At 32.0% G+C, this 22,089-nt stretch overlaps 1 protein-coding gene across 2 annotated transcripts; it reads right to left on the reverse strand.

Moving 5' to 3' along the window:
* Positions 1-194: 194 nt before the first annotated feature.
* On the reverse strand, positions 195-21,655 carry LOC134719515 (fibropellin-1-like). 2 transcript variants are annotated; one of them, XM_063582508.1, is made up of 21 exons: positions 21,539-21,655; positions 21,112-21,186; positions 18,458-18,499; positions 16,101-16,220; positions 14,770-14,883; positions 13,608-13,721; positions 12,808-12,921; positions 12,014-12,127; positions 10,798-10,911; positions 9,682-9,795; positions 9,163-9,276; positions 7,809-7,922; positions 6,965-7,078; positions 6,322-6,435; positions 5,476-5,609; positions 4,809-4,950; positions 3,993-4,129; positions 2,359-2,503; positions 2,009-2,127; positions 1,020-1,176; positions 195-315 (listed from the first exon to the last, which is right to left on the reverse strand). In XM_063582508.1, the coding sequence occupies exons 2-21, from the start codon at positions 21,128-21,130 to the stop codon at positions 296-298; spliced, it is 2,175 nt and encodes a 724-aa protein (XP_063438578.1). In that variant the 5' UTR covers positions 21,131-21,186; positions 21,539-21,655; the 3' UTR covers positions 195-295. The 2 variants fall into 2 exon arrangements, with proteins under 2 accessions (XP_063438578.1, XP_063438579.1); XM_063582509.1 differs by lacking the exon at positions 9,682-9,795.
* Positions 21,656-22,089: the final 434 nt, after the last annotated feature.

Consider the following 22,089-nt stretch of genomic DNA (forward strand, 5'->3'; position numbering starts at 1 on the left):
ATGTACGTAGGTTGTTTGGTCTTTTTGGTCTTTGTTTGTTATCTAGCTCTAGACTTATACATGTTTTTTAATACTCGGCTTCGGGCGTCATGATCAAAGCAAAAACATTTAAATATATGTATTGAATGCTTCTTTTTGTAATTTCATCGGGTGTAAAAGTGGTAAAGGTACCTTACAAAAAAAGTTTCATTTCAATCAAAGTAACGAGTTTTTCTAAAAAAAACATTTTACTGTTATTCTTTTCATATTGTATTTTTTTTAAATCCTTGAATTTTCTGTTTCTACTCAATGATTATCACCCAACTACTGCCGAGCCTGTAAGTAAAAACAAAAATCATCGTCATGACAAGCAGCTATGATATTCTCCTTATCAATAAAAGCTCACACTTACTTGTTAATTGATAATATAGTATATAAATATAGATTCATTAACTGCAACAGGTATGTTACGATATTTTTCTACTCGAAACTGTTGAATTTTATTATTTAAAGTGCGAGGCATGCCGATCTTTTGAAATAATTAAAATGTAAATGTTGAGATTTGAGGGGTTCGTGTTGTTTATTCCTTGGTTTTCCATGTTGTGTCATGTGTACTATTGTTTGTCTGTTTGTCTTTTTCATTTTTAGCCATGGCGTTGTCAGTTTGTTTAGAAATATCGTAATAGACGTGTAATAGTGGTGAAATCTGATGATTTGTATCCTTCTTTTTCAAACATTTATATATGACGTCATCAGAAATGATCGCCTTTTTAGATGACGTCACAAACAAGATAACTTAATGTCATAATTAAATTTCGACCAATCATTTGTTAGGAACAGATGTATCACTTGTGATGAGAAATATTTTTCTTCATACCGCTCAGAAAATGTTAAAATAGCACACACATAGAGAAACATTTTGAAATCTGCATTGACTTACCAAAAACAGTAAGGAATGGCATTAGTGTTTGGAAAATTTTATAAAACACATTGACCACATATACCATACTTTATATTCTACAATGGCGTCTTTTACTTACTATGATGAACAATAACTGTTGCTTTTGCAGTATCCATTCCAAATTCATTGGTGGCTGTACACGTGAGGACTCCAGACTCTTGCATATCAACCAACTCTATTACATTACTATTACTGTGTATCTTGTGTGGAGGCAGTGTGTCAATGTGATGAGAAAACTATAGGCAAAGGTAACGTTAATATATTAAAACAAAAATGATTTAATGACACAATTTTTGTAAATAAATTGAAAGAAAATATTGTTTACCCTTTGAAAGCAGCTTTATATTTTTTGTAATTTTCATGCCTTTGTCTCTATTTTATAATGTGTTCAGACCTTATCTCTATTCATTAAATATTTTTGTGCTGACCAATTGGAAAATGCGAAACTGCATTGTATGCAAAGTGGCCACTTTGCTGTGCGTATTTGATTAAAAAGACGTTGATTTTTGTATGTACACTATGTCATAGATCAAATTTGTTTTGTTCAATTCATGTTCACTTGTGGTAATAAGTCTTTTTAGTTCAGCAATTTTAATGTATATTTTAAATCAAGGTGAAGGTTATATATCATAACGTTGCAATTCGCAGCATTGTTTTGCACCCGTCCTAATAAAGTTAGGAATATGATATTCAGAAGTGTTTTGTGTGTTTTTTCGTGTTTCTCGTGTTTTAAAAAAAAAAATGTTATTACAGATCAGACCCGTTAGTTAATACATTTGAATGATTTCACACTTGTCATGTTTGGTGCCTATCATAGCTTGCTGTTCGGTTTGATCCAAGACTCCTTGTGGAAGAACATACTTTGAGACTTATAATGGTATACTTTTACATATTGTTACTTGCATTGAATTTTGTCTCGATGACACTCATATATCATCTTCTTATATTCATTTGATGATAAATTATGGACGCAGTCTTGCTTTTTTATAATTTAAAATGACAATGAAGTGTTAAAAGTTTCAGTACTGAATTTACCAATGTAAATATCAATTAACAATAGTGTCTTACTGATGAGAAAGTCCATGTGATTATTGGAACAGGATGGCCTGCCGCAGAACAGGTAAAGTTATGAGATATACCTGCATTTCCCGAATAAACTAATGGAGATGTAAGGAGCTTGGGAGAATCTGTAAAAAGGCAAATACCAAAAAGAATACAAATATACATTGTACAATACATAGATGAATAAAGCATACAAAAATTCGGTTCAATGCTACAAATTATAGATTAATATATCTCGTTTGGGTTTTTAATACATTAACAAACAGTTATAAATTTCATGTGCTCGCGTATAAAGAAATATATTGATGATGTTGTTGGGCGGGAAAAACTGTTCGTTCATTTTGAGCAATACCTACCATAAGTAGCTTCCAGCATTATATTTGCTCGACTTGATCCTATATCATTTGTAGCTATACAGACGTAAAGACCAGTAGCTTCACTAGTAACATTTGAAATGAGCATGACACCGCCTGACATTTTAACACCAGGAATATTTCTACCCTAGAGAAAATATACAAATACAATACAGATTGAATGTTTACAAGTGGTAGAGTCTTAATTTGTGAAAATAATTTGTATTTTTTAGAAAACAGTGTATGTGTCAATGATTTCGTATTTCCTATCATTTATTACTAGCGAATATGAATATAAGAAAACCAGTTAAATCAATTAAATTTGAAGAAAAAACATAAATCGGACACACGAAATAAACTTGAGAATGGAAATGGGGAATGTGTCAAAGCGACAACAACCCGACCTCAGAGCAGAAATAAGCCGATGCAACCAAAGGGTCTAAAGTAGTGAGAAACTCCCGCACCCGGAGGCGTCCTTCAGCTGGTCCTTAAACATACAATGTACATGAATATTAGTTCAGTGATAACGGACGTCATAATAAACTCCGACTTATACACACGAAACTAAAATTAAAAAAATCATACTAGACTAACAAAGAACGAACGCTCCTGGCTTGAAACAGGCGCAAAATTGAGTCGGGTTTGAAAATGTTTTTGAGATCTCAACCCTCCCCCTATCATTTAGCCAATATATAAAATAAAATTTCTTTTCTCTGGAATTAGACAATAAAAAGCAATGTGTAGAACTACTTGGCAAACGAAACTTTTTATGAAACATCAATCTGGAAGATCTCATTTAAGTGCTACATTCTATAATAGGTAAATTAACAAAACCTTCTATTGTAAAATTACTTTAAAATTAATGAAAATTCTCCCCTATTCTCTGCGTAATATCCCCTGATGTAGCAAGTACGAAGAAAATAATTAGTGTGTTTTATAGAAAATACAGCCATATATATGCACAAATATATACCAAATTTTCTCTATTAACATGCAAAACACAGAGAACATGAATAACATACTAATCTCATATTTTGCACAAAATACAAAATGGACGAAACCACACCAGCCACATATGAATGTGACTTTTGAATAAGACTTATTGCCTTGTTTGTACTGACATTAACAATACAAAAAAAGTTAAATAAAAAAAATACTGAACTCTGAGCAAAATTCAATCCGAAAGTCCATAATCACATAGAATAATCAAATGACAAAACACACAAAAAACGAATGGAGAACTGTCATATTCTGGACTTAGTACAGGCATTTTCAAATGTAGAAAATGGTGGATTAATCCTGGTTCATAGCGTTAAACCTCTCACTGTGTATACTGTCTCATCAACAGATACAACAAGTGCAACATAATATTAGTTCTCGTTCTGTGTACCTTAAATCTTCATAATATGGTGTGGTTCGTCTAGATCAGTCTTTGGTTTTCTTTGTTTGTGTTTTGAAAATTGCTGTTTTTCTTATTAGTGTGTTCTGTATTACAAAGGCATTGCCAGTTATGTTCGAAAAACGAGTTTAAATATCATTCGGTTTGTTTCGCCTCACTTACATATAGTTTATATGATGATCGTAAAAATGACTAACGACATACTTAAATTAATGAGAGAAGAAAACACATGAGTAACCTGATTGTATTCCCATCTGACACTTGGTGTTGGGTATCCAGTTACATTGCATACCAGTCTAGCATCTGTGTAATATTTCACGATCACTGTGGATGGCGCAGAAATAACTGGTGCAACATATGGTCTTGTTGACTGTGCTGTTAAAATTTGAAACATCTTTTTTATTAACTGATTTGCATGTGCATGGAAACAGAAAATTAATTATTAAGCTTTCATTAATGTAAATACTAAATACTGATAAACTCGACTTCTGAATGTCCAATTAGCATTACATTTTATTAGTTGCATGAGGTATCGGTGGAAAGGCGGTCGCAGTTTTTCTACTACTGTAACCACTAGTCACAGTAACAATCAACGATCCTCCAACAATAAAAGCTGACCGCCACAAAATAACACACAAGTGACGCCTATAGGTGGCGTCAAAACACTAACCCTCACCCAATCATTACTTGATATGGTTGGTTTCTATGTAAGTGCACCGATCAGCCATAGCAATGTACAGATATTTTATATTTTTTACAGTTCAAACAACTTATTCAAAAATTCAAAGTTTGAAGCATTGCATACATTAGTTTGTTATCAATTAAATTCAGGTCGTTTGTTTTAAATGACAATTCATCCCTCGTCTTGTCATTTATTGGCTTTTAATAAATTAACTGTTCAACGTTCTTGTTTCCTTTCATATTACATACAGGTGGGTAGTTGTGAAGGAAATAAAATATGGTTAGGATCCATCCCAAACAAATAGAGTTTACAACAAACAATTTTTTGTTCTAATCGCAATTTTATGGCAGAGGTTAAATGTTTATAACTTACAAGCAACAATAAGGTTTACAGCTTTGATGTCGGTCCCGACACGGTTTTTAGCCGTACACGTATAATAACCCTTATCTGCCATTGTCACATTTTCGATTACCAGGAAATGTCCAACTTGTCGAACGTTTGGCTGAAACTTGGCCTACAATTAAAATCAATTCGTTTGGTACGAACAAACCAACTATAAAAAATATATATACTCATAACAGCTATGTCCAGTTGTTAGTTAATATATAAATAAGAAGATGTGGTATTATTGTCAATGATACAATTATTCAACAGATACGAATGGAATGTATATCAACTATATATGGTGTTATGTTTATTCGTGAAACTAAACTATAAACGGCCCCCCAAAAAAATTGTATAAAACCATTCTAACAGGAAAACCAATGGTCTAGTATCAACATTTATTAACCGCATCAACAAATGACATCAACGGAACATCAGGTTCCTGAATTAAAACAGGTGCAAGCAAATATAAAGTGTTGCAATGTTTTAATAGGTTACAACATTCACCCTTACATAAAACACAAGTGTAACTATGAATGCATTCAGAGAAAATATTTATATTGCATTTTAAAATAGAAACAAAATGAGGTCTAAAAGCATGAACTGCTTCTCAATTTCTAGAAATATACTAATCTTACTATAGTTGACGTCTTACATCAATTTCCTCCCAAGTGACTACAGGTGCAGGAATACCTTCAGCAAAACATGCAATCTTTACGACAGGGGTACCTTCAGTAACAGTCGTTTCCGATATCAAGTTTATTTTAGGAGTTTCGGGTACCGTTGTCCCTGAAAATATACAGTTGATTGGAACGATTGTAAATGTAATGAAATGAATCAAGTGAAATTGTGTGGTCATGTTTTTCTTTAATAAAACTAATCTTTAAAAGATCCTACTGATACTCTTAAATATTTGACTAAAATATCAGTTAACAGGTCTTGGGTAAATAAATCTTTATAAAACTAGGAATATGTGGTATGATAGCCATTGTAACAGTTATGCATCAAAGTTATAATGAAGTGTATTGAAGCATTCATACTCAACAAAACGTGTAACCTGTTGTCAACTGGTTATTCACTGTATCGGACTGTATTTAGTTGTTGATGTTTATAATTTGAGTTTTCTCATAATAATATAACAGACACCAACAAAAGGCAATCACTAAATATCCTTCAAGACCGTGAATATGATGACCACTCTCAGATGCCCGGCTTATGATTTTTTACGGCTCTTCTACATACAGTTTCAATTATAGCATCAACATATGTGTTCGATGCAATTAAAACGACAATGTATTTTGAGAATCGAAACTTTCAATTACTATCCCTATTTTGAGAATATATCTTAAAGTGTAATTTATATCGGATAAGTACAAATAGACGATATAAATTGATGTATGATTAAAATATTACAAATTACGAACTTACAAAATTGTTGAAAATCCATAGCATTTGAAGAGAAAGGACTGATCAATCTGAGTAATTATATTAAAACACAAACCTAGTTCACAGTTTTTGCCAGAATCACCTTCAAGACATTCACATTTGTATCCATTAAACTGATCGACACAGGTGGCACCATTCTGGCATGGCTGAGAAGCACATTCGTCAATTTCTAGTCAAGAAAAATAAACAAAGTGTCAGTAGTACCTTGTTGTATTTGCAAAATGTAAATAGTGAATGTTAGTTCAAGTAAGAAAACAATATCATTGCACCTTTTGATAACATACATGTATGAAATCTTATTTTCGTACATGTTAAGAGTAATACATTCTTAAGACTTAATATATACATACACTGTCATTATTAAATTCGTTCATTTCCTCACCATGGTTTTAACGATCAACCTAGTACGTCAGCAAACTTTGTGATAATGTCGATGCAACATGTGTAATTAACATAGATTGGAATAACAGTTGCGAAATTCGGTTAATCAGTTATTAGCACAGCTAAAATTCAGTACCAAATCTGACACAAGAAGTCGACGAGGAGCTTGTGTTCAGTTTAGAACATTCAAGAATTTTGTCATTCTTTAGATTATACACAACCCCACATTAATGTGCATTGATCACAAACACTTATTCGTTATTTTTGTACACTTGACCTTAATTATTAAGTATGCAAGTGTGTAGTATAAACAATACCTGTCTCACAGTGAACACCATGAAATCCAGCTATACAGGAACAGGTATACCTATTAACACCATCATGACACGTACCACCGTACTGACAAGGATTACTTGCACACTCGTTAATATCTGTAATGAAAATAATGATTTTTTGGAAGTAAATATTGGTTTTCAAGAGGTTTTTTTTTTAGATAGTGTATAAGTTTGTAACCATATCTAAAAAAAGAATATGGTCGTTGTGTAATTGCTCAAGGTTTGTTTTATTTGCACAAATTCCCAGTCTGAATTCCATAATGATAATCTAGAATGATTTTTTTTAGATTAGTGTAGAACGAACAAACAGTGTACAGAATACAGAAACGTAGGCATAAGCATACACATTGAAGAAAATAATACACTTGAAAGCTTACATATACATTTGTACCAAATACAAAATGGTGAACTATTTGCATTGACCAAACCAACTATTTAACTTTTAGCTTTTGCATGCCATCGGTTGATATTAAACAACGAATCAAACGCTTTCCGTTTCATACGATGTTACAGGTTACGAGAAAAAAAAGTGACAACCATTTAAAACAAGAACACAAGTTATTTTATTCAAAAACATTAAACGTAATATAGTAACCAACGGCATCCAATACAGTTCAACGTTTGGGCATCAACATAATATGGCAGTTTGTAGCAGATATGTCACCGTAACAGCACGAATAAAGCTTTGCTATAAAATTTCATACTTCGTCACCTGGGTTAAAAGATACACACCAAGAAAATTGGTTTTCGATCAATAACTAAAGTGTTTTGATAAGCTGCTAACATGGCTAACTAAAAAAAAATAATTTATATACAATATACGTACTCTTTTCACAATGCACACCGGTAAAACCAGCCTTGCAGCTACATGTGTATATATTTACACCATCATGACATACACCACTGTGTTGACATGGATTGCTACCACATTCATTTATGTCTGAATATAGAAAAAAAAACCAGATGAATAATTAATAATTCCTATTGTCAGGAAGACTGCACAACACAAAAAAAATATAAGTCCAAAAAACGGAAAGATTTTAATCAAAATGGCAAAATCAAAAGCTTAAACAAGTCAATCAAATGGTTAACTATGATATATCTGACTTGGTATGAGCAATTTCTGATGTAGAAAACCTTTTGAGCTCTGCTTATACAAATATTGTTTTTGTCTGATGATTATAATATATCAACGGCGTTATAAAGGAATGAGCAAGTGAAACTTGAATATTCTCTTTTAACATGATCAACATTGAATATAAGAAATTAAGGTCAAACACAAATGGTCATGTTTTGGGACTTTTTATGATGTTTTTATAGCAGGTGTGTTATATCTGTATTTATTGATACATTAGCCTGTAACTTTATGACTACTGCTTATAGATTGTTTGACACTTGGCTTTAAAAAAGAGCTGTTACAGCACTGTATTAAGTGTGTGCATGTCCAAAAGTCAGATGACTTTATTATTGTTACGCTAAGGTGAATTAATTTCGACTTCCTACAGGTACCCAGCGTTTGCGTATTGTCTTTTTTCTTCTTCATTTCATTAGGCAGATCCATAGAGCAGCTTTTTTGCGAAAACAACCGTATGGTTCCACTAGTGAACAATAAGTATCGCATTTATTTCACCTACGTTTATTTTTACGATACTACAAATGCTATTAAACCCGATTTTTGCATAGTTGTATGGTAACATTTGACAGACATGTACTAGATATTTGATCGTTGTAACTGTCATCGACTTACATTATGCATATGTGATTAGTGTTTTAAACTACAGTTATATAGTTATCAAAAGTACCAGGATTATAATTTTATACGCCAGACGCGCGTTTCGTCTACATAAGACTCATCAGTGACGCTCAGATCAAAATAGTTAAAAAGCCAAACAAATACAAAGTTGAAGAGCATTGAGGACCAAAAATTCCAAAAAGTTGTGCCAAATACGGCTAAGGTAATCTACTCCTGGGGTAAGAAAATCCTTAGTTTTTCGAATAATTCAAAGTTTTGTAAACAGAAAATTTATAAGTTGATGTTCTAAATTAAAGTAATGATATTGTCATATAACATTACAACTAAGTGTTACATTTAATCAATTGCTTTGCTAGGTTTTTTTAGTTTTTTTTTTATGTAAAACAAACACCAAATGGCGGTGTGATTTAAATGCAGTTATTGATACCTGTTTCGCAATTGACCCCAGTATATCCACTCGCACAGCTGCATGTGTATTTATTGACCCCGTCATGACAAACACCACCATGTTTACATGGCCGACTGGCACACTCATTAATATCTGCATGATGAAAAATAAACAAACTGTCACGGGCATTCCCAGTGTTTTGTTGATTCGTGGTATGGTCTAGCCATAATTTTATTATAAATAAAAGTTAAAAATGCGAATGTTAAAAGTATACAGATTTTTCTCGTGTTCCTTTATTATATATTTAGCATTTCTTATATAGTTTTATCTTTTATTCACCTTTATATTCTTCTTGGGAGCTTATTATTCGGAAGTGAAAATAAATAAATAACAGCATACATGTACGTTTTAAATTGTTACGAGAGACAAGCAAGAATGAGCGTATGCATTAAAAACTTGTCAGAAATATTCACAATATTTGAAGAAGTTGAGCACATTTGGTTGATAGCTACATGTATTTTCACATTAAAGCATAGTATATATAACAAAACAACGTACTTGTCTGACAACTTGAACCTGAATATCCTCGTACACATGTGCAGGTGTACTTATTTACACCGTCATGACAAGTGCCACCATGGAGACAGGGAGTTTTGGCACACTCATTTATGTCTTAAAAGTCAAAGTTGTGATACAGATTGGCAGTATAAATGTACAATGTATGCCAACCAAATTTATAATAAAACTTTCAGACTTGTTTGTGTGTTTTTGTTTTTTGTTTTTCATATTACATACATAACTCGCATCGTGTACCAGCCTTCCAATAATTAATGGATAAAAAAAGGCCGTTACTTTCTCGTTTATTTTTGTTTCATTATTGTAATTTCGGAGTTATTTATAACCGACTTTGCAGTTTGGGCTTAGTTTGTTGTAGAAAGTAGCACAGAGATATACAGTTTGGGCTTAGTTTGTTGAAGAAAGTAGCACAGTGATATACAGTTTGGGCTTAGTTTGTTATAGAAAGTAGCACAGTGATATACAGTTTGGGCTTAGTTTGTTGTAGAAAGTAGCACAAGGATATATAGTTTGGGCTTAGTTTGTTGTAGAAAGTAGCACAAGGATATATAGTTGTTAACTTTTAATCATTTGATCTCTCGTGGAAAGTTGTCTCATTGACAATCATATTCAGTGTAATATAGACCTGTTTAAATGCACATAGTGACCTGTTTATTTTTCTTCGGGTTTGGCTTCATTACTTGACAAAAACTAGACCCGAATTAAGAATAATATATAACAGTGATGACAGATATTCCAAAGTAAGTAGAATTTGATTTAAATCATTTGATAATTAAGGAAACATTAACTTTCTGAAGAAAAACATACCATAATTCTGCTAATATAACGAATGTTCATATCTTGAGAATATGCATTTACTATATTGTATTTATAATTTATTATTTGTCATGATTATAATTATAATTATTTGGAGTTTATTCTCTAAAAGAACAAGCAGTACAATATCAACATATGTTTTCAACTCGTAAGTGAGACAAACACGAATGAGTAATTGCATTTAGAACTTGTAAGAAATTTGGACAATGGTTTAACATATTTGCTTTAGCGTTTTTTTCACATAAAAGCATTAGGCGTAGTATATATAAAATAAAAACATACTTGTCTGACATGTTGAACCAGTATAACCTCGTAAACAGGTGCACGTGTACTTATTTACACCGTCATGACACGTACCACCGTGATGGCAAGGAGTAGTGGCACACTCATTAATGTCTACAAAGTTCAAGTTGTTAAACAGTTTGGGATACTCTTCAAAGTTACGAGAACAATTGTAGAAAATGTCCCAACAGTGGCATTACAGTTAAGTGTCCTTATTCCTTTGAATTTCATTGTTGACATTCACGACAGTGCATTCATGTATGCATATGTATTTCTGCTTAAAGACATCCTTAATCAGACATCTACTCATAATACAAGTTTGAATTTACATTAATGCGAACATTATGTGATAAACCCTTTGTAACCAGTCCAGTAGCCAGTACTTCGGTACTGGCATGAAAATACGGATTTTTCGTCTTATTAAAATTTGCTGCTACAAAATGTTTGAAAATATAATAAATTAAGGAATGTATCTCCCTCTTGCAAAGCTTTGATTCCTTTCACGAACTTGGCTATACGTTTTGGACTTTTTGGATTATAGCTCTTCATCTTTTATATAAGCTTTGGATTTCAAATATTTTGGCCACGATCATCACTAAAGAGACTTGTATTGTAGAAATGCGCATCTGGTGCAGGAACATTGGTACCGTTAATGTTATTGTAAAAGTCCTCAATTCTGTATGAATCATATTATATTGTCTATGTATATATCTATTTTACATGGTAAGGCAGATTTTTTATTCTATTTTATTTCTGTACAAATGAAATGTTACTGAACATTTAAAAACTTGTTTAAACAAGAACCCTGTAAAAGATTTTTTTTTTTAATTACTGTATATACAATTAGTTTTGTCAAAATACATTTTAATGGAGACTGAACACCATAATGTATAAAATCTAATACTGTGAATTCATTTATTTTCGTTGGTATAAATTTTCGTGGATTGACGAAAACCCGTATTTTCGTGGATTTTTGATTTCGTGGTTTTGCCAATATCTGCATACAACACCTATAGAAAATATGTTATTCGTTGAACATTTGAATTCGTGGTTCACCTGTACCCACGAAAACCACGAAAATTGGTATCCAACGAATAAAAATGAATTCACAGTACGCATGATGTTATAATAACACATAACTTTATTCACTCAACAATTCCAAAAAGTACAAACGATGATGACACACAAAACAATTTCTTATTTAGCAAGGACATACCTGTCTCGCATCGTTTACCAGTATACCCATGTGGACAGGTGCATGTGTATTTATTTACACCGTCAAGACAAGTACCACCATGTAAGCACGGATTGCTAGCGCACTCATTTATATCTACAAAACATACAGATGTTAAATTTTGGTTAGTTCAATTACCACACATGTATATGTTCACATGACCCGAAACACTAGTATATGGTTAGATGATTCTAGTAGTCGTCAATTATGGATGGAAATGGGGAATGTTGTCAAAAAGTCAACAACTGGACGAAAGAGCAGAACCAAGCCGAAGTCAACCGATGGGTCTGCAAAACTGCGAGAAAGTCCCGCAACCGGAGGCATCTATTTCGGGGTGTGAATCAATTCACATTTGATAACGTTAAACCTTTTTAAATATTTTTGACCAAGATATACAACACCTATTTTAAAGCTTTAATAAGTATATGAAGTCTTGTACGTTAGCGAACTATTTGCAGCACTTTGTCGATGCCACCGCTGGTGGACGTTTCGCCTAAGTCAGCACGTCGGTGTTGAAAATCAATGATATGGTCATTTTTATAAATCTACTGTTTACAAAATTGTGAATCATTGGAAATACATTACGTTTTAATTGTGTATGTGTTATTTTTGCCCCTAACATTCAAGGGATATTTGCTACTGGATATTAAACAGTGCACACTCATTCTCTTTTTAAGAATAGAAAGCAAAAAAACATATTTCTATCTTTCATACAGTTATGTGAGATGAAGTACAAAGGTGACACTATAATACATTGTAGTATATGAATAACTTACTTGTTTGACATCTTGTTCCACTATAGCCGTGTTGACAGGTACATGTGTACTTATTAACACCGTCATGGCATGTGCCACCATTGAGGCAAGGGCGTGTAACACATTCGTTTATATCTAAAAATAGATAATAGTTCAATTCCAAGAAAAATATCTTCCAAAGTTCACGTCGGAAAGATGGTCGAGAGTTTAAATTAAATTAGAGTACTTAAACAAAGTTGAACTTATTTGTTAGCCTGAATATTTTATAAAAAAAAATAATGAAATAAAATTTCTGTTTCTGATTCCAGTTTTTCCCATTCGAAGTACATTTTCTCTCACTCTATAAATCAAGAGTTTCAAAACACTGTGTGCTAAATATTACCAGCACATTAAAACAATTGCCGTATATAGATCTTTGTTTGTCAAAAACATCCGGAGTTATGCATTAACAATATTCTTTTTTTTTGTTATATTTCGAGCATCAGTCCTGAACCTTTTTTTTAAGAAATGTGCATCTAGCATAAACAAGTTTAAGTGTGTTATGTACGAAATACCAAATAGAAATATATCATCGTCCTTCTGGTCAGGAATTTAGAGCAGTATGTGTGTTACCATTACTTGTACATGTTATATCACTAAACAATTTATGTTTTCTCTTTCGATAAAGGCATAGAAAAAACCTTTATTTTTACCGCGGAGAAAGTGTTATGTAAGATTTGCCCGTATACTTTAAGATGAATATTATGAGGCAACTTCAATGACGTTGGTTTATGACTTTATATGAATTTGCATTGACAAAGACTTAATACTAATTAACTCACTTGTCTCGCAACGATGTCCAGCAAATCCAGTTCGACAGCTACATGTATATGCATTGATTCCATTATGACAATACCCATGGTTTAGACATGGATTACTCCCACATTCGTTTATATCTGGTGAATACAATCGTCTCATTTACTTAAACAAAAATGCATTCAAAACGGATGGTAATTAGGTTGCCATTTATTAAAAAGAACAAAGTATAAGTTTTAATAAATGTATTTTTACCTATGTAATATATTTCTATTTTAAGGTTGTACACTCAAAGCCCGAAACAGCTATCAAAATTGAGATGACGACATGCATAATCAGTAATGCAGTGGTTTAATAATTAGTAATTGTCGATGTTTCCTTCTTGTAAAAGAATTGATACAAACTTTACATTCACAACCAAGTTATTTAGCGACGAGAGGAATACACGTGTGTAAAATCATTTTCAACATTTATTAGGTCAATGATGTCATTTGTTAATTCACTCTTTCTGATTCTAAATTAAATTGGGTAATTTCATTGTTAACCAATAACATAATCCAATTAAAATATTGTTGTTTTCGAACATTTGATTAAATATAGATTATTACATTGATACAAGTGGATTATCGAATTTATCCAATCGATATTATTTAACTATCGATAATTGATAAATCCGATAATTTGTTTTTTATACAATGGGTTCGGAAAGGGATAGATTTCCATAGAATTAGAGAAAACATAGAATGTGTTCAAATAAGGTGCATTTAAATAAAATTTTAATATTTAGATAAATTATCACCAACACATGTACTTTACTTAAAGAAAAGTCAGCATGATCATTGTCAGACAGTACCAAGGTTTTGTATGTGTTTTCTGAACCAAATAATTTAACGTTTGTCCAATCTCTATCACTGAATCAAAACACAATAGCAAAGTGTGCTACACTTCGCCATATCCGTATAATAACAAATAATCCTTCGACTTATATCTATAATGTAGTATAGCTTATTCCCTCAGGCAAAGTTGACTTTTGCTATTTATTTTAGGTATGTTTGACATATAGCTCTTCGATACTTCTACATCCGTCGAATTTCAAATGTTTGGCATTGAGGGTTCCTAATGAAGTAAATCCAAATAAGCGCTCCAGACGCATGGCATCATTTAACATGTTGTTTTCAATTTATTTACCTGTCTGACATACTGTTCCACTATATCCACCTCTACATGTACACGTGTATCCATTAGATCTGTCATGACAGGCACCACCATGCTGACAAGGATTACTATGGCATTCATTTATATCTATAATCAATATATAAACAGTTTTAGGATAATACCCAATATGTGTAATAAGATTGTGAGACAAACACTTATAAATAAAAAAATATCAAATGAAAATACAAATTTCGAAAAGTCCATTCAAGCTGTCAAACCCTATCAAACAACCAAACTAGGGAAAACTATTACTACATGACTCGGTACAGACATTTAAATCGAAGCTCGTGTTAAAGCTTGTTAGACAACCAATTGTTATACATAATGTTGAAAGTTCCGTTACGTTGACGCAAAAGGTTAGTGCAACAATAATTTGGACCTAGCTGTTAAATGTGTGTAAGCATACATCACATAAATACAACACACATGACTTAAACTTTCAAGCATACATACATACATTAATGTATATGATAATCAAATAGATATATATGACATAAATCGAGATCCAGCAACAAAAACTTATTAAAGAACTCAAACACATACACAATATAATCTACCAAATTCACCAACGAAAGCGGTTGTAAATAGAGAATTGATATCGACACCAGTTAAAGGCAAACAAAAGAGGGGCGAAATATACCACAGGGACAGTTAAACTCATAGCTATATTTAAATAAGCCGACAACGCCATGACTAAAAAATAGAAGACTAACAAACAAATAATAGTACACAAGACATAACATGGAAAACTGATATAGAACAAGTAACACGAATGCCACCAAAATCTTGTAAAAGCATTAGCGTGATATAGCAGAAACAAATTTCAATATAATGTGCTCTCTGCACAACATTTTATTATGACTTTGCAATCCAGATCTCCAAATTAATTAATTTAGTTTGTTTGATCTACAAAATGCTACATAAACAATGGCATAGCTTTCTTCAGTAAGTACAATGATCATGCGAAGTAATTTACATTTTACGAGACAGAAAATTTAAATTTATTTTGAATTTTCGAAACAAAATAATTTTAAACTTCCAATTGTATGACTATAATGTCGTGTGTACGGATGGGAAAAGTCAGGGTACATTGTTTTATAGAAGATCGGCATTAGAACTTATGCAAGTTATTCTGCAAAACTAACAGGTAATGCTAATCAAAATGAGGAAAGATTAGATGTACATTATATATGAGTTTCTATTTTCAACTTTTAATTATGAGTAAATGGGTCTCTAATCAATCACAGAAACTTCAACTGTATGCAAATACTTCTTACCAAGATACTTGTGCTATACATACATACTTGTTTCGCAACATTTTCCAGAATAACCTCCATTACAAGTACAAACTCCAACACCATGGAATATTGTTATTACTTTGTATGTGCCATGTTTGATGCATGTAGCCTGCGCATTACAGATTTCTGAAAGTGATTCAAACATAAAAATTAACTTTCATATATCTTCAAAAAATGGGTCTATATTGCTGAAGCGCCAACATTTACTATAAACAGTTGGCAGATAGTGTGCACATATCGATTTCAAAAGTCACAGTATCAAATTGTTTTGAAAGTTGAAAGAAGACTTGTTAAGTATATTAAAAGCTAATATCATAATTAATAGTTACTTGGTATAGATAATTTGCAATAAATGTGAAATAACTTTCAGAGTGTGCATCAATACCGGAATAAAAAAATATCATTAACTGTCAAAATCAGGGCTCTAATTTGAAACTGACTATAATTTCTGAAAACGTTAATCGATACACACTAACAATAGTACATGGACTTCTAGTTTACAAGTATGGTTTTAGATATTTCTAACCTGGGGTTAAGATAAAATGGATAAATTAGAATGTAAAACTTTTGAATAAGGGAATGTTGTTGTAAATGTACCTATGGAATATCCTTCCACACACCAAGCAAGTTTGCAAACGCAAAATAAGTATGGACTAGTTTTGCAGAAAATGAACACCGAGAAATAGCAATGGAAATATAAATGAATAACATTGAGAATAAGAATTAGAAATGTGTCAAAGAAACAACAACTCGACCATACAACAGACAACAGCAGAAGTTGACTAATATGTCTTTAATGCATCTAGAAAAATCCCACAACCGGATGCGTCTTTCAGTTGACCCTAAATAAATATATATACTAGTTCAGTGAAAATGAACGCCATACTAAACTCCAAATTATTCACAAGAAACTTAAATCAAAAGACAATAACAATCAAACCCAAGGAGTAAACAAAGAACATTTTCATCAACAGTTATGAATAATAAATAAGAAACAACACGAATTCCTCTATAAACGAAGAGTGAAATAAGGTGCTCCAGGAAAGTAAGCATTTTCTGCACCGTATACGGCACTCGTCGCCTTAATTTTTTGTTCAGTTCGGTGATGATGGAAGGTTATTAATTATATCAGATATGAATTCTGACACACTTTTGTCATAATGGTCAAACGGCTCATGATGGCGACCTTAAAATGTCTTGTGTAATGACCTTAATTTGATTGATTCATATCTCTGTTTTAGCAACTTGTGAGAAAGCAGTATTCCTCGTTCAACAGAATCAATGTGCTTTGAGCTAGCCTTAGAGTGACGTATTCATTGATAAAACATATACTCCATATGCTGGTGACGCTGGGATATCGCTACACAGAAATTGAAAGTTGACTATAGGAAAATAAATAAAAACATCGTGTTTGTCATAAACTTTGGTATTCAACCTACCATCAGTAGTCATTTCGAGTAAAAATGTCAAAATATGAAGCAGATTTGTCTGTGTCGGTAGTATCTTTAATTTCAAGTTCACTTGGATATATTATTATTATTAGTAGACAGTACACCATCGATATACCGAAAGGAGGAATTAAAATATTGGGATCGTTTCTTTTCTCCTTTCTGTACAAGCCCTTGGATACATTCTGCTTTATTTTGTTTACGAATACAAAAACAAATATTGAAGTAGAGGAGCGCAATTTGTACTCATTGGGATTCAACAAGCCTTTTGGAAGACCAAACCTCCAAATTAATAAGTCATGTATGGCAGTGATATATTATTCTTTTTATTTTTTCCCTGACTCTGTATGATATTTCACAAAGAAAATTTCTGCCAAAAGCTAGATATATAAAACGTCTAGTGGAATCTACAACTTAGGAAAACTGAAAGTTTAGTTTGATAGGCGAAGCAATTTATAAAGAGCATATGAACAATTTACCCATGCAACGTATAATTCATGGATACAAACAAAAGCCATAAGCTTTGATAATTCAATAGATAATTTTCCTTAACAGCGTGTAATATTTGAATACGAAAAGTTCTTAAATTCAAATATTTCTAACGATCGTAATTCTATGTTATGCTTAATTATGATTGAATCAGCAGGGATAGGTAACACATTATCAAAACATTGTTAGTTTGGATTCATTAATGTTCCTGTGTACCCATTTTTGTGGATTAATGAACACTCACATATTCGTGGATATTTTATATCGTGGTTTTACTAAACTATGCTTACAAGACTATAAAAATGTTATCATTCGTTGAAAATATAATTTCGTGGTTCATCTGAACCCCCAAAATCCACGAAAATGGTATCCAACGAAATAGAAGGAATTCACAGTATATTTTAAATGCTTTAACAGCATACTTACGTGTACTTGCAGCATCTACATATGTAAGGAGTGAAATGCAACCTAAATATATTGAAATACTTTGATTACTTAAGAAAAAAAAATGACAATCGTAGATTTGTTTATAGACACGGATAACTTATTGATATAACAAACAACCAATTGTCAAATAAAACAAAATCTGTCATTTGTAATTTCGATCATCATGTGAGAAATACGGGATGTTGTCAAAAATGACGCTCACTTGATACGACACTGATTTGGTTGGTCCGCTTTAGCCCCATACAAAAGTATATTTAATAGTGAAGTATTCAATAATAAATTGAAAAACAATTATACTTTCCCCTAAGGCCACACTAATTTGATTGGTAGTTCTTCATACAAAAGCTATACAAAATACCGACGAGCGAGCAAACATTTTCATTCGATTTTTTCTTAAAAATGAGTTTTAATGATCTGAGTGCTCTACAAGAGAAGCGAACGGTTTATATATAATTTCGTTTTTAATTGTGCGATTTGCAATTGATTGAACTAGGGTAACTTTTTAGAAAAGGGTGGGAAACATGTTCTAATGCATATAATTGGATGTACTGGTACCTGTATCACATCCGACTTTCTTGTCATGGAGTTATCCTTTTTCGCCAAATAAGCGTTGTCTATATGTATTCTAATTTAAATCCATATATGCAAGTGTATATATAAAGGAAGCAAAGCAGATGCAGTTGAACAAGGCGAATTATGTTAGTTAGGTAAATGAAATATGTTGAATAAACAAGCATGCTGAGAGTATTGCACTGTAATGAACAGCCCCTGTCAGTTAATATTTTTGTGTTGTAACAAAATGCCAACTCTATATATCACTTGTCATGGTGTAAACTATATAACAAACATCTAGTAAATATCTTCAAGCATGACACATACACAAAATATCACTTGACAGACTTTTCTAAATCCAAGGACCATAACTCTTGAAAAAAACATCAAACCAGAACTAATCGAACTTGATCTGTATCTTTTCTCGGTTTTTTTTTCGTTTTTTTTATTAATGTAAAACAATTGCGAGTCTGGTTATACTAGTCATACTAGCATCATGTGATCAATGTTTTGTAATATAATAACAATAAAGTAGTTACAGTATTTATACGGAGTCTTCAAAATAAGATTGGTTACTATCTGAATTCGGATTGATGTTAGAATACGTGGATGTTAATTGTCATTTTTATTCAAAGATAAAACTATATACTAGTTGTTAAATTGACATCTTCACGCATGACGGAAAAACAAATGAAAAACTGATAATTTGAGTGAATATTCCAAGTCCAAGGACCTTAAATCTGACTGAAACATTATTCGACCGGATAATTGTTGATCTGCAACATAATTCTGCTTGTATACCGCTAGACCCTCAAGGGGACGTGGGGTTTCATGAAAAATAAATAATTCATAGAATTGAATATTTTTTTATCTAAGATAGATACTAAGATAGGTCTGTGATGAAAAAAACTGTTTGATCTGGGACAACGATGGTTCTTACAATCTACATCATGTACATGTTGGCACCCGATTTTTTATCTTTTATTTGCAGATCGATCGGATCAATATATGCACAAGAATAACGTCCGTGTGTAAAAAATGTCAAAGATAAACTAATTTTGGAGTGGCATGTCGCCTTAAAATATGCGGTAGGGGTTAAACAATTTTCTTATTGAAAATTCAACTGCCCCCACACTGGAGCGAGAAAAAAAAACAAAATTCAATTAATCAAACAGATGTGGTCTAAGAAAAGTTCTCTTCATCTATTTTTGATATTTTCTGCGGCGTACAAGAAGCCCAAAAACGCTAGGGGTTAACAATTGAAACCGGGATAATAAATTTAATGTCATTTTATTTAGCTGCAAAATAATGGCAACAGAAGTATTGATCAAAATTCAAAAATCGATAGAGAACAAACAAATCCCAGTTACAAACTGAAACTGAGAGAAATGTATCAAGTATAAGAGAACTACGACACAACAGAGACTCAACACCGAAATGTAAAACACACAGAAGCGAACTATAATGAAACATTGGCCATTTTTCTGACTTGGTATAGGGATTTTATAAAAAAAAAAAATGGTGAGTTGAATCTGGTTTTGTGGCATGCCTAACCTCCCGCTTTAATGGCAGTGTTCATAACAACATAAACCTTAAAAGACCTTAACATAGTTTCGCTTACGTTTAATGACATTTTACACCGACAGTCGCATGCATATGATGGGCGTAGCGAAGAACAGACGATGTTGTGTGTTGATGGCTTGTTTGTTCACTAAGATATACTGTGGATACGTTTATTTTGATGAATATAAAGTGAAACAAATAAAGTAAAAGATACATTATAACGAATTTGAGATGCCGTTTAATTGGCTTAAAAGCATTGCATGTATTATCTGTTGTTATTTGAAATACGTGGTTCAATTTCATCTAATAAAATCTCCATCATGTCTTCGCCATAAACAACATTTGAAATACATCTATGGATTTATACTCTGGTCCTTTTAATTTTGTGATCTATTATCGCGATACCTACAATACTTTTACAATTAAAGGTTTTAATGTATCTGAAAGATCATTTGAGTTACAGTATTATACAAATTATTGGTGTAAAATATGTGTTAGCAAATAGGACAAAAACTTACCCAATATAAATAGATGCATGTCAATAGTTTTATAATAATCCACAGGTTTACAATTATACTAGTATTGTTATGTACCTGTATGATATTGGTAAAGTAAGATAAGAGGTCATATACATGTCAGTAGAATATTCAAAATCACGAACAATTGTAATACACTGTTATTAGAAGTTTTGTCAATTGTCATGCATGTGTACAATACTTTGCACTTATAACATACATGAAATCTGATGTTTTTGACAGCAAAATGTTGCTACAAAGAGAAAAGAGCAAGTTTTGTCGGAGAAACATAACATGTTAAAAATGACGAAATTATCAATGTTACAAGACAGGTTTATGCAATTCAAATTGATGAGCAAAAATAAATTATACAATTCGTGTCAGTTTGGTATGTTTAAATTATTGTTTGCAAATAAAACGGACAACTTACCCACTGTAATATTCAGTTGGATTCTCTGTTTTACATGTATGCGATAAGGTTAATATTATAACGGTCAAGTATGGAAATCGTAAAGTCAGATAAGGTGCCACATTCTTCATATACATGTCATTATGATAGTCAGGCCACTTACACTATAGTAGACTATTATGAAATGTGTGATACAATCTTTCTATTTTGAAAACCAAATTTTCTTTTCATATAGGAAAATAATTTATTGTCAACAGGGTGAATTTTAAATACTTCGGTGGGAATCCACATGTTCGGTGACCGTTTTGGATTATCTGTTTCACAGATGACAACATCTATGTTTCAAATAGAGGAATCACAATTCCTTCGAATACAAATTCATATAAGATGGATTTTGTCTTAACTGTATCCCATTTTGTTACATCGCTTCTCAAGTTAAGTTTATTTTATCTCAATTGCCTTTTAAGATTGAAGTTTTAGTGTTAAGAACAGATTTGTGTTTCTTATTTTGTACGGTAATTGTGTCTTGTTTTCTTATTTCATTATTTTGTACGGTAATTGTGTTTTTGTTT

This window comes from Mytilus trossulus, chromosome 5 (assembly GCF_036588685.1).
Source record: "Mytilus trossulus isolate FHL-02 chromosome 5, PNRI_Mtr1.1.1.hap1, whole genome shotgun sequence".
Classification (NCBI taxonomy): Eukaryota; Metazoa; Mollusca; class Bivalvia; order Mytilida; family Mytilidae; genus Mytilus; species Mytilus trossulus.